The sequence below is a fragment of the Medicago truncatula genome, chromosome 1 (assembly GCF_003473485.1).
Source record: "Medicago truncatula cultivar Jemalong A17 chromosome 1, MtrunA17r5.0-ANR, whole genome shotgun sequence".
Taxonomy (NCBI): domain Eukaryota; kingdom Viridiplantae; phylum Streptophyta; class Magnoliopsida; order Fabales; family Fabaceae; genus Medicago; species Medicago truncatula.
This window is the reverse complement of record NC_053042.1, coordinates 18,715,328-18,729,880: the sequence shown is the minus strand read 5'-3', so window position 1 is coordinate 18,729,880 and position 14,553 is coordinate 18,715,328. Positions and strand designations below refer to the sequence as shown.

Genomic DNA, 14,553 nt, shown 5'->3' with positions numbered 1-14,553 from the left:
TTGTTACATGTTATTGTTAGGGTTTTTAACTTTGATCATCAGGTTTCTATTTCTGTTTCTATTTCTATTATTTAACATAGATTACATGTTTTTTTTCTAAATAGCGGTGTTACACTGTTACTGGTTTAGTTTAGGCATCTCGTGAATTTGTGAACGTGCATTTTTTCTAAATAACTTATTACTGTTTGTTAATATTCAGAAGCTTGTTATTTAAACTTGGTTATGTTTTGTTTTCTAGGTTCACAACCATGTTTTGTTTTCTAACTTATTACTTTGCATTTATAATTAAGTCTATATTTTTCACTATTGATCTTTTTACAGTATTATATTAGCTTATATATGTCATGCATATAATAAATTGTATAAAATTTCAATTTTAGGTAAATTCGTGCGAGTTTACGATTCGAGTTTACGAGTCGAGTTTACCTAGGTAAAACGAGTTGAGGTAAACTCTCGAGTTGCAAAACCTTGCATGAAAAACAATGGAAAACAAAACTCTTCATTACCTATATGTTCATACAACTCTTATGTTTAGAGACTATTATTTTCCTCTCATCATTTAATTACTAAATTGACTCATCTACCCCATTACTCATTAAATACGAATAATTTAACCAATAATATTAAACAAACAAATACTAAAGGGGGGACTAAACCTCCTTTAGTAAAATAATTTTCCCCATGGTAGAGTGTCTCGTCCCCTAAAATAATTTAATGCTTTGATATGAAAAGTTTTGGACGCGATGGCTTGAGATATTTAATGTTGGAGAATATCGACTACTCCCACTCACTGATCCAGGGTGTCGTCGTCTCCAGCACACGACGACAATAGAATTTTCCCAAAACTCTTGAGAGCGCCCGAAGTTTGAGAGCGTTTGAACGACAGAATGCTTTACATGATTAAACCATGTGCCATAAACGCATCAACGGCTTAGGGGGCAACTGTTCTAAACCAGCCAGATTAGGGCGCATCGCCTGAAGGAACACGCCAATACCAGTACACCTTACTCCATTTGAGAACGCCTCCGGGCATCAGCTACCGTACATGTGTTCTCTCTAACCGCCTTCTAATCACACGCTGCATCTCGCGGAGGCATATAAGGGTGACTTATCTTCACCCTCAAGGTATGAATCACTTTTCTCACACTTTTTATACACTCTTTCTCAATTCTAATACTCACTTGAGCGTTGGAGTGTTAACGTGCTTACAGACACCTTTCGTTCCACCGCCAAGACTCATCACCACCGTACCAGAGTATCTTCCGCCATCGTTGCCTCCATCAGTTCCTCTCAAGACAGATCAATTACTATTCATTTTTTATTGTAAAACTTTTAATATGATTTTTATCCATGTTTTTGGTGAAACTATTAATTTCCTTAGCAAATTTTTAAAAGTTGTTTGCTTTAAAAAAAGTTCAAAAATAAAAACAAATGTAAGTGATAGTGAGAATTTATGGTTAATTGAGTTTTATTTTTATGGAAATGTTAAATTTTCATCCTTTAACATGTGAATAGAAAGTTAGAAATTCATGTGAAAAAACATTCATGCGAATAAAAGTTACTTAAATTTTTTTTTTGAAACAAACATTAGAATTAATGTTGAATTTCAAGTCTCACATTCTCATGAGTAATATTAGATTCTTGAAACAAACACACTTGCAAAGTGTGAGGGTGCACACTCTCACTAAGATATAGAGATAGATCCGTCCCTGACAACACATACCGAAAGGGAGAAGAGTGTGAATGCAAAGTAATTTCATTTAAAAGCTAGTGGTATTTAAATATTTTTTTTGGTTAGTAAATGTGTAAACACCCTTCATATTATTTAAATTATTCTTGGCTGACCCTTCAAAATAGTAAATGTGTAAAATAAAGTATGCCTTCACACTAAACTGGTATTATCCCTATAAAAAGATGCAAACACCCTTTAAATTGTATTCAAAGTATTTGCTATCATAATTATTTCTAATTTTTATCATGGTATCCTTCAAAACAAAATTGGTGGTAATCATGACAAATTTGTTGTCGATGTTCATAGTTTCTTTCATTTACGAAGCGATAGTTCTCTCTCGCTTTCAACCATCATCACTTTTCCCAGCTCATGATTCAAATGATCAACCTTACCATTTTCATTCAAACCGTGACAAAAAGAAAACATCTCCACCACTTCAATCAAAAACGTTTCCTCCACACTTGGTCAGTAAAAAGAAGTTTCCGCCACCTCCACGATCTCCATCACTACCTCCATCGCTACCACCACCACAATCACCTCTACCACCACCACCACCACCTCCTCCTCCTCCGCCACCATGTATATTATTTGACCATTTCAAGTTGGTTGAAAGATGGCCAAACACATATCGTATGACTGAAAAAGGATGTAGAGCCAAGTTGCCATCAAAATTTGTTATTCACGGCTTGTGGCCGTCAAACAAAGGTTCGACTGGTGATCAGCCACGTGGTAAGGGCAAGAGCAAAGAAACAACAAATTTGAATGTAAGTTTAAGGGTTAAATATACCAACATTTGATTTTAATCCTTGTAAAATTTTCATCCATGAAATTAGTCCATGTTCTCAATGTAGAGCAACTTAACGGATGACCCTAAGTTTAATTATTTTGTTCGTTTATTTTTAATTACTATTTTTTTTATGATTTTAAAAGTTGACAATTTTGTTTTGTGATCAGTTTCCATTTATTAACGAACTTCAAGATGAGTGGCCATCTTTAACACCTGGTACAATTCAACTGTCTGAGGATATAGATTTCTGGCGGGAGCAATGGAAAAGCCATGGAAGTTGCTCCTCAATGGATGCAAAAGATTACTTTAGGCTAACACTCGATATTCATAAGCGAATTGGTAAAAACTTAAAGGATGTCCTTGAAAATAAGAATATTAAATCTAAAGGAAAGCCTGTTAAAAGGAAAGATATTTTCGATGCCGTTAAAGATCATATTGGAGGATTTAAACCACAAATTAAATGTATAAAAGGTCCCAATAATTTATACTATTTGCAAGAAATAAGAATATGTCTGGACAAAAGCACAGATCACAACTATATTCACTGTGTTATAAATTATATTGACTGTCCTGAAGATGACTTTGTATACTTTCCTTGAAATATATATAATGAAAAATATAGTTGATATATTTTAAGGAGAAATGCTGATATATATATATATATATATATATATATATATTCTTTAAAAAATTGTCAAGAAACTATTTAGTTAACTAATTATTATTAAAAGACCGAATATACTAAGTAAAATTATGTGATTTTATATGTCTATATATATTTGTTTTCTGATGATGCAGTATGCAGCGTCACATCAGATGATGAAAGCACCATCTATTTGAAAATTGGAGGAAATGTCGAGGAAAAGGTGCATAACTACATGCATGGAATGGGTATGAATGAAGTACATGAGTAATATAATAATGAATATTTCTTTTTTTACCGAGATTATAAAATCTGAAAAAATTAAAGGTTTTTAAAAGTGTTTCGGAGAATTTGACAAGACGTTTACGTTATGTGGATTATAAAATTTGTAAGACATTTCTTTTTCTACCGAGCTTTCTTTTTGGATTCTATTTAGATTATAAAATCTGAAGAATTAAAGGTTTTTAAAAGTGTTTTAACTTGTTTAAGAGATTTTGAGAAGACGTTTACGTTATTTGGATTATAAAATTTTTAAGATCGAAGAGAGTATGGTAAAAAAAAATAGTAAAATATCAAAACAGATTACCCGAAATGAGATAATTAAATGTTTAGGCCATTGAAATGATGAACCGCACCAGATATTAGGCCCAATAATCTAACATGTACTATTTTATTCGAAAATTGCTTTTCTGACATTGATAAAAGTTTACATTGACACAAGTAAAATACATAAATGCCCCCAGCGGCAGTTAACAACCGTTAGGCCATGCGTCCGCAGTTAACTGCCGCTGGCTTCCAGCGGTTGTTAACTGCCACTACGTGTCTAGACCATTTTCCAGAACCTCATTTTCCAGTGTCTTTCCTAACCAAATCCTTTGGTATCTAAACAAATTCATCTAAGATTTTCATCCAATAACCAATTGAAAATTCATCTAAAATGTTCATCTAATAACCAATTGATACCTAAACATATTCATCCAATATTTAATAGGAAAATTGTAAAATTAAAACTCAAGAAATAATATAAAATGTACGTACATAAATGTCATAGAAATACGAAAATGTCATAATAATACATCATCATCATCATAGTAAAAAAATACATAAAAAAAAGCCTAATAATAATCAGCCCTGCTGCCTACCCTGCCTCTGCCCCCTGCGCCGCCTGGCAATCTGATAAGTAAGGGCAGGGCGACTAGTACTAGATATCTGTATCACCTCCTAGACGATCTCCTCTTTAGTCATATCGGCTTGCCTGGCCACAATATCGTCAGCAATATGCACCAGATCCGGGATGATCGTCAGTGTGTCAGGCATCTCCCTAACATGCTCCTCCTCTATGATCTGCTCCACGTTCGCCGGCCTGGGAGAAGATCCTTCATCAGGTAGGAGAATACGAGGGTGAGAGACTTTGGCATACCAAGCCATGTAACCAGGCGCATGATGCCATAATATCTCACACGCATCTCCCCGAGCAGTGAATAACCAGGCATGAGCGTCCATCAACACAGTGGTCAGCAACTGCGTAGGCACCTGAGGGACATCTTACGGATGTCTGGGAACGTCTTGTACAAAGGATAACTGTCTCTTTACCCGCTCAGGTAAATGACAGTACACCCTCTCCTTCCCGCACATGAGTCATCCCAAGTAAGTGCACATAAGCTGAAATGGGTGCACGTCTCTGTGATCACCATAAGTAGAAAACTTGACGTCATCCACCTCTAAGCGATCAAGCAGTAAGTGTTAATGGTGCACATCAGTATGCCCTCTACTAGTAAGCCATCTCCCAGCACATGGTATCTCCGGCGTCCAGCTCCTGTTTTTCTTCCTTGGGTACAAACCTAGCAAATGCTCCAAAATTCATCCCTGCAACAAATAAATAAAATACATTATAAAAGCTTCACAGAAAAATTTAAATTAAATCCTAAATAAATGCAGTCTAACTTAGGAAAAAATAATCTAACATGATAATAAAATTTATACAATAAATTCATAATGAAATGAAGATAAATATTAAATTATTACCATAAAAAGAGTCATACTCCCAGCCATCGTTCTGTTATTCAAAATAACAGAGTCATCCGGATAGTCGTATAGGTAAGCTAAGGCCATCCCTCCCCATGACCACTTCCCAATCTCCTGCAAGTCAGCCATACAATCAAGATATATCAAGTCGATGTGTCTGTTCGTTTTGTTAGTGAACAGCGCACAACCGACGAGATATAGAAGAAAACTCTTTACACACCACACCCTCCTCCTGCCTCTCTCCTTGAGCTCCTCCCTCGTCTGTGGCTCCTCCAGCCGTCTAGCCTCTGTCAGGTGGTGTTCATAAACCCGCTTCAGTGTGGGATAACTGATATGACCAGCAGACTCACTCCTAATCTCAGCCTGGGCATCAGCATCTGACATGCCCAACAATCTGGTCATCAAATCAATCGCACGCTCCTGACCCATTGCCTCATCGTGGTCCAGCATGCGCCCGTGAATAGGAATGTGTAGGAGATTATGCACATCGTCCAAAGTAATCGTCATCTCCCCCACAGGTAGATGAAAACTACTAGTCTCCGTGTGCCACCTCTTGCACATAGCACGTATCATGACATGGGTCACGGTAGAATACCCTGTGTATATCAAATCATGCAGGCCAGACCCCTCCACAGGCTCCCAAAAGCACCTCAAACCCGCCTCTGGCTTACCAAACTCTCTCATCTTTTTCCCCGCATTTATACACTTATAGCCCGTCTGATCATGCCACATCTGAAATTCAAATTAATTATTACATTGTCAGTAATTTATATAATTAAAAAACTAACGCTACATTCTTTTAAATAATTAAAACACTTACGCTACATAATATTAAATAATTAAAACACTTACGCTACATAATATTATATAATTAAAACACTTACGCTACATAATATTAAATAATTAAAACATTTATGCTGCATTCTTTTAAATAATTAAAACATTTACGCTACATAATATTAAATAATTAAAACACTTAGGCTGCATTCTTTTATATAATTAAAACATTTATGCTACATTATTTTAAATAATGACTTTAAAGCATTTAAAGAATTTTAAATAATTTAAACACTTACATTATGATGGTTCACCCAAAGAGGGTTCGCCGCGTGCCTCGCGTAGTCGAACAATAGTGACGTGGTCTCAGGTCCTCCCGGATAGGGAGGCTCTCCAACAGGATATGGCGGTAACTGTGGAAGACGACGACGTCGTCGCTGAGTCTGTGGCTCAGGGTCTGCCTCCATATAATCTGCCACAACATCGTCTGACACCTCATCATCATCTGCCACCTCCTCATCCTCTGCCTCGTCCTACGGCGGCTGAAAAAACATTATCTCCTCCTCCATCTGATCATATCCAACAAAACCCTCATCCGCATACCCAGCATAATCATGCGCTGGTGTCGGATCGCATCTGATCATATCTAACAAAATCCTCATCCGCATACCCAGCAAAATCGTGCGCTGGTGTCGGATCAACCACCTGGGAGGAGTAATCCACCTGTGCCTGTGAGCCCTCTCCATCTATCCTCGGGTCCCTGCGCTTCCGAGTCTTAGGGACATATGGGTTTTGATCCCCCTTTTCTCTCCGAGCGCTAGCGATACTCGCCGCTTTACCTTTCCGCATCTTATTCTCTCTAATAACCCGCTGCTGCTCATCCGTATCCCAAGCCATATCTGTACAAAACAAATTTAAAAAAACATAAATACGTGGAGCAATGGTTCTAACCCAATTTAACTTATGCATTCATCAAACCTAATCTAACTACATTATCCTAATCTAACTTATGCATTCAACAAATCTGATCTAACTACATTATCACATTATGGTTATCATTATGCCAAAATTATGGAGCAATGTTCTAACCCTTACATTATCACAAATTAAACTTAAGCATATATGATAAATTAAACTTAGGCATTCATAAAATTTAATATAACACATTCATCAAACTTTATGTAACATACCACATTATGTCATTCATCAAACTTGCAAAAAAATACCAAAAAAACAAACTTATAAACATCATAACATATATGCATTACACAAATATACGGTTATTACATCATTATGTCCAAACTAATCAAACTTGCCAAAAAAAAAATGCAAACTTATAATCATTATAACATACATACATTATAAAATTGAATATATTTGAAGAAAAAAAATCACAAAAACGCAAGATTTTCTCACTTAGGCATTTCATCAAACACCTTATGTGCATTTCAAAATACTAGCACAATTAGTGTTAATTCAACATTAAATTCAACTACATTGTACCTAAACCTACTCTAAACAACAATGTCAGCATAAAAAATCAATTACAACATCTAATTCTATCATAATTTGCAATTTTTAAACCTAACCTAAACCTAAACATTTTGCTAAAATTATAAAAATACCCTAAACAACCTACATTGCAAGTAAATAGGATGAAAGGTACTTACTTGTGATTTACTTGAAGCAAATTGGATGATTTTCGTGCAAATGAAGGTTTGGGTGAATTTGGTATGTTTTTGAAATTTCTTGAATGTGTTTCTGGTTATGCAGTTTCTGCGTTCTTAAGATGCGGTTCTCAACGACAGTTAACTGCCGCTGGTACCAGCGGTTGTTAACTGCCGGCGTATCATTGAGCGGTTGTTAACTGCCGTTGGGGGTATTTTAGTATTTTACTTGTGTCAATAGGAAGTTTTCTATGTCAAAAAAGCAATTGTCTTTTATTCTGGTCAATTGTCATTGTAAATATGTATATAAAAAAAAGAGTGTTACTTTTCCCACCCTACTGTCTTCTAACACACCCTGCAAAAATTCCAAAAATACCCCTGTTAGTGCTTTCCGGATTTTAAAATCCGGATAAAATCGATATGACAAGGGTCTGCTCTTTTCTTCAATATGACGCTTTTTCTCTTCCAATTTCTCCCCCATCTTCTTCCCCAAATCAAATACCCCTGTTTGTCATTCTCTAACAAAGGCTTTGTAAGATCTTCCAAACTGTTGCTACTCTTTAGTGTTGTTGTACCAGAGGAACTTACTGGTGGTACTAAAGAATCTGATGGTTTACTAGTTGGTGCTTGAGTAGATTCTACACTCTTAGGTTTTTGTTGTTTGTTAGCTGGACCATAACTTGAGGTGCTTGCACTAGCATCCGACCTAGCTTTTGCTCCACTAGAAGATTGATTATTGGTATTAATCGAAGTGGAAGTCTCATTCCTATTTTCTTGGTTAATCCATATGAAGGAATTTGTCGATTTCAATTTCAAATGGATGGATTCGGATTAAATAATCCGGAATATGTAAATCACACCGTTGAAAGTCAACAAATAGGGTGAAAAATGATGTTTCCGGATTACATAATCCGGAATGCGTTAAAACAATTCGGATTTTATAATATGGAATGTGATTATATTGAGGATTTCTCTAGTATGACCAATATTTTTTTTTTCATAAACAAGCTTTGAATTGCATAAAAAATGGTTGGGAATATTTTGTTGGGAAGAATAAATCCTTGGAACCTGGTGTCCGTTGGAGTACTTATTTCTCTACATAACAATGCTCAAAGTATGAAGCTAACATATCCAGAACTCTTGTGATGAATGAGAAAAGTAAAGTTTCAATAGTCACTTCAAACCATTAGAATCATGAGTCATGAATTGTAAAGATTTCAAATTCCAAATTTACTTGCCTCATCAAAAGCTTAAAAATATCAATGCTTGGTTGGTGAATTGTGCACACAACAATTCTTCCTGTGTCTACTGTGTTTTTCACAGTTCGCATCACAATAGCACCGACTCTAGCATCAAGGCCTGATGTTGGTATTGAAGGGTTATAGCAACCAATTCCACAACAATAGAAAACTTAAAATAAAAAATTTATGGAAAAACAGCATTCCGGATTATATAATCTGGAATGCTCCGAGGGTAATTTTGAAAAAAAAAAATAGAGCGCGCAAGGAAAAACATAGGGTTGAAAAAATAATGCTCTAAAAAAAATTAGTTAATTTATTTCTTGGTGGATAAAAGGTAACCATATCTACTCCCCATTTGGCTCTACACATTCAAAAGTCATGAATCTATCTACTAAATATATAAAAGTAAGGTTATTCTAATTAGGACAATTATAAGTGGCATCACCTCTTTTATTTTTTTTGTAGTAGTGGCATCACTTTATTCATTCAATTTCTCTCTTATTTTATTTTGCATATATATCTCTGTAAACTAAATATATTTTTTATTTTATTTTATTTTATTTTAGAATAAATTAATATCTCAACAAACTCAATCAATTAACTATTCAAATCTTTTTCATTATATATATATATATAGGGATGCCAAAACATGACTTAAATAAGTCACATGTTAGTTCTTACATCATTCTTTATACATCAATGCATTAAGGCTTCAGTTTCTTCTTCTTTGCGCGTTCAAACCCTACTCAACTTCGTTTTTCTGCTTCAATATTTCTTCTTCCCCTCCAATTTCTTATTTGGTACTCTCAAGAACAACAAGTTTAACAATTATCTTTATTTAGAGTAGAAAATACCAAAAAATGCAAAACAAATTAAAAAATTATAGTATGAACAAATACATAAATAAATAAGATTACAAATGAGTTTTTATCCTCTATTTCACTACGCCAATTTTTACATTTAATAATGCCCATTTAATAGCACTTTCAAAGGAACTACTATCAAAAAGCTGACTCTGATGCCTAAAATAGCATTTTTGTTCGGGGGCTATTATAAGATGTCATCTAAAATAGCACTTTCTCTAAAAATGCTACTACCTTCGTCTTTATATATAAGATCATTTTGCTAAAATTACGGGAATTAAGAAAGTGGATATTTGTATTAAAGTTGTTTGTAATCACTATTGTTTTTACAATTCTATCCTTAAGAGAGAGAGTTAGTTTATATTTTCCATATGCTATTTATTGTTGATTGAAGAAAAAGATGTATAATAAATAGAAGCATGTATGTAAAGAAATAAGTAATGTAGTTGGAAATAGCAAATGAGTCTTATAAAAAGGGACAAAAAATTCTCAAAAGAGTCTTATAATTAGGGACGGAGGTAGTATTAACATAAACGTTGAGGAAAATATATCATAAATGTCAACAAAATAGATAAAGACAAAGAAATAGCGTTAAAATTGGAGTATTCTCAGTTTTGGGAACAATACCATTATTTAACTTCCAAGCAATGATTTTAACTACAATTGCTTCCGTTTTTAGTTTCTTTCTGCATTTATTTTGTAAGACAACTTTGTAAACTCACAATTCTTAATCAAGTGACCATTCCTGACTGCACCATCACTGAGATATTATCAAAATCTAGTAAAAAATGCAACCAAAATAAAGAGAAAAAATACAAAGATGACAGAGACAATATATTTGTAAAAGCAGGCACAATATAAAACATATGGCAAAACATTTTGACAGAACCATTGAGGTAAAATGAATATACGTTTAATATGCACTTTAGCATTCATCACTTCTCTTGAAAACAACACTACTCTCTCTACAAGCACTCTTCTTGACCTTTCTCTACAAAAGCTTTATGCTGCCCTTTCGCCCTAGCCATGTAGACGAGAAGATGAGTGTTGGATAAAATCATTATATGGATGCCTATGAAGAAGGGTGGCTATGGAAGCGCTCTCTCTTCATTTTTTGTCGGTCATATTTAATAAATCTTAATAAATTAAATAAATTTGTTGAAAAGTAATGATATAGAATTATTTGTCCTATTTAAGGTGTTGGGTTGGAGAAAATTGGTGATTTACGGTAGAAATAATGAAGTAGACACAGGAGATCCATTTAAGCACCCAATCTGGGGTGCTCTGTTGTGGATGGTCTAATCAAGAAAAATGGGATTGGAGATACTTGAAAAAGAGTTGGGTAGAAATTATTTGTTTGCAACAAGTGTAACGTGAGAAATATTTTTTGTAAATTCAAACTATCATGGAGGTATTCTCCCATAGCTAATTACACATAAGAAGAAAATATGGAAGTTGCACTAGAAAAGACATCATGATTAACTGGAATTCCTTGCATAAATAAAATAAAAATTGAGAAAAAGATACATCCAATGGTTATTGATCAAACAATAACATAAACATCAGAACCCTTGGAAAAAAAAAAATCTACCAATCACAAATCTGCGCAAAAGATCGGTCCTTTAAATTTGGATGTCTTGAACGAATCATGAGATAGTGCCCCTATAAAGTTTTTAACAAAAAAGACACAAGGATAAAAGAAATGAACAAGAAAGATTATTGCACATTTTCATTTGACATTGTGCCAAAAAAAAAAAAAAACACGAGTATGGATCTTTGAAATGTGAACCAATCGGCTCTAAACTAGTATTCATGATCCAAAGTCTACACTCACACTTGAGAATTTATTGAGTAAATACAAAGTGATTTACACAATAGCAAACATGATAATTCAATAATTATATTTATAAACCACTTTAAAGAGACTTCTTCCTCCAACAAATTATTTGATTTTTTACTATTATGGCTATAAAAATGTAGTATGACTATTAAATAGATAAATGAATCGTTTGGTACCGACTCTTAATGAGACTATACTATATATCTACACGACCGACACTTATGAATTTGGCTGTTGTCGAATGTCAATGATTTGTGTTAACAAAATATGACTTTTGAGTGTTAATATACAAGAATTAAAAATATGACTCTTAAGATATATAGGTAAAAAATAAAATTCTGATGCCCCTGAAAATATGGTGCCCTAGATTACCGCACCCTTGGCCCAAGCTCCATGCTCAGGGCCACCCCGGGACGCATATAATAGTTAAGTACTTGTATTTGAATTATTCAAAGGAAGTTACCTCCAGGATAGTATTCAAAGGAAATTACAAATGACCACCAGCTATAAATTTTAAACAATGATTCCACCGGAAAGTAGAACAATAAAAACATGAATAAAGAAAACAAACGAGAGAGAGAAACTAGTGAGAAGTCACATTCATGTTTTTGTTGAAAAGTTTGACACAAAATAGATAATCCTCTCCAAAAACTTGCAGGTGCCAACTTGGTTAACATGTTTCTGAGATATTATATTTTTTTAATTAGACTCAATTATAAATGTATAATTCAATGCATCTATGCGATAGAACACAACATTTTCACCAATAAATGACATTGTTTGTTTATGAAATCAATATAAGGCCATGCTGATGTAAATAAAATCAGGTATTAACCCAAAACGTAAGAAACAAATCAGATCTCTAAAATATAAATAGAATGGACTACAATATAACCCTACAAAATTTTAACGTAAGGAAAGGCAAACAAAGCAATGGAAAACAAGAATTCAGTGAGATATACAATAGCAATTTAACGTAATAGTACAAAACAGAAATTCAGAACCACAAATATTCGATGATCCAACAAATCTCTTTAATCAGGGGAACCACAGTGAAGAAAGGTGAAGGAAGTTAGAGAAATCTCATACTCCCTTAAGTGTGATTTCCTTGATTAAAAAAATTCAATGGATCAAATGCTGCCACTTTTTTTTCTGGGATGTTGAAACAAGATGAATTCTTTGTGATAGCTCGTAGACATGTATTTATAGGGTAAAATTTAGGGTTTCGCCTCCACTAGCAAAACGGGTTAATCAGTTCATTTTGGATAGGCCCAAACCTGACTATAAAAAAAAAACTAAAAGAATTATTTCTTTGACCAAAAATATGTCTAAAATTTTTTTTTTTAAAAAAGTCCCCGTGAGGTTAGCTCAGTTGGCAGGGACGCATTATTATATGTAGAGGTCGGGGTTCGAATCCCGAACACTCTACTTATTCACCTTGACAAAAAAAAAATATTTATAAATAAATTAGTTTAATTTTAATTTATTAAAAATAAATAAACAACGGTATCTATGTCAAGGTTTATACGGATTTATTCTTCAAACCCCATCTATACCCTAACCCTCAAATGGCATTTATTTCAATTTTGTCCTCTTAGTTTTTGGTATTAACCCTTCAGTTTCAGAGGAAAGAGACACGAACAATCCAAAGTTCGACATAGAGTTGAGTAAAGTCTAACCAATTTTATGAGCTCAAAATGAAATATTCAAAATCACATTTCTGAAATTTTAATGTTCAAAATTTTAGAAATATAAAATTACACTCGAAAGTTTCATTGTTCGAAGTTTACCTAAATTGTACTGAATGACGAGTAGATAAATTATCTTTAATCCTTTTGTTTGTGTGTGTGATTCATATTTTAAGTAATTTTAATCGTTTTGTCAAAAAAAAAAAAAAAGTAATTTTAATCATTAACATTTTAAAGTTCCATCCATCGCATTTTGCTAAAAGAATCTATTCACATTTTGCTAAAAGTTGTTCCTGGATCTATGAACAACTTTTGCGATCTCATATATTAGAATGGGAAAAGATATTCTTTGTTTAACATTGGTTTCGTAATCTCTCAAGGTTGTGAATAGATTCTACAGACTTTTATATATTCACAGTTTTTCATTCTCATATATCGAGTAGTCATTATTACTAAAAAGAATTTGGTTGTTGATCTTGAGTAGTGCTCAACACAGTTTGTGTTGATTAGGCTTTAACACACAAGGTGTTCTCTAACCTCACATACTTTCAATTGTAGCTTCAACTTCAGATATATAGACATTGAAGTTCACGGCATCAGCTATGGCTTCTTAAACATGAATATTTGACATATTTCAGCAACTCTTCAAAGAGAGTTAAGTTTATATAAATACTACTTAAAGAATATAGTTGTTGAGAGATGAGGTAGGATCCGTACTAAGTTGTGGAAGGGCTAGTACGATTTTGAAGACACGGACTTGTACAATTAAGATGATGATCACGATGATGAAGATGAAGATGATGATGATGATGAAGACGACAACGAAAAATAGAAATGGAGTAGTATTGAAATAGATGAGAAAAATAAGAAAAGGGAAATGTGAGGAAGGTGAAGAAAAACCAGGGGGAAGTATCGGTTCCAACCATTTATTTACTTTCTTTTTTTCTCTTTTTTTTGCTAATATTTTCTTTTTTTTTCTTTCAAAACTGAGACGTTGCATTTCAAAAACAATAATGATGCAAGGTTAGTCATGAATGAATATTTCTTAACAATGAAAAAGGTTTTCCTAGAAGGAAATGAAGGTGGTAGAACTTAGAAGTATAACTATTTGCAACCAATACCATATTATGAATATGAAGCAATGCATTATTCCTTTCAGTAATGATTGGTGGACAAACTTAAAACTGAATCAAGTAACACAATGTAAACTAGAAGCTAACAAACATGAAATAGAAATAGCATAAACTACTACTATCTAACATTTATAATCAAGAATATAGCAGAGATTCA

At 33.6% G+C, this 14,553-nt stretch overlaps 1 protein-coding gene across 1 annotated transcript; it reads left to right on the top strand.

The window, feature by feature from the left end:
• The first annotated feature begins 1,944 nt into the window (after positions 1–1,944).
• On the top strand, positions 1,945–3,162 carry LOC25483164 (ribonuclease 3). Its single transcript, XM_013611813.2, has 2 exons — positions 1,945–2,496; positions 2,687–3,162. Exons 1-2 carry the CDS (start codon positions 1,978–1,980, stop codon positions 3,116–3,118), a joined length of 951 nt encoding a protein of 316 aa, XP_013467267.2. The 5' UTR covers positions 1,945–1,977; the 3' UTR covers positions 3,119–3,162.
• The last annotated feature ends 11,391 nt before the right edge of the window (positions 3,163–14,553 follow it).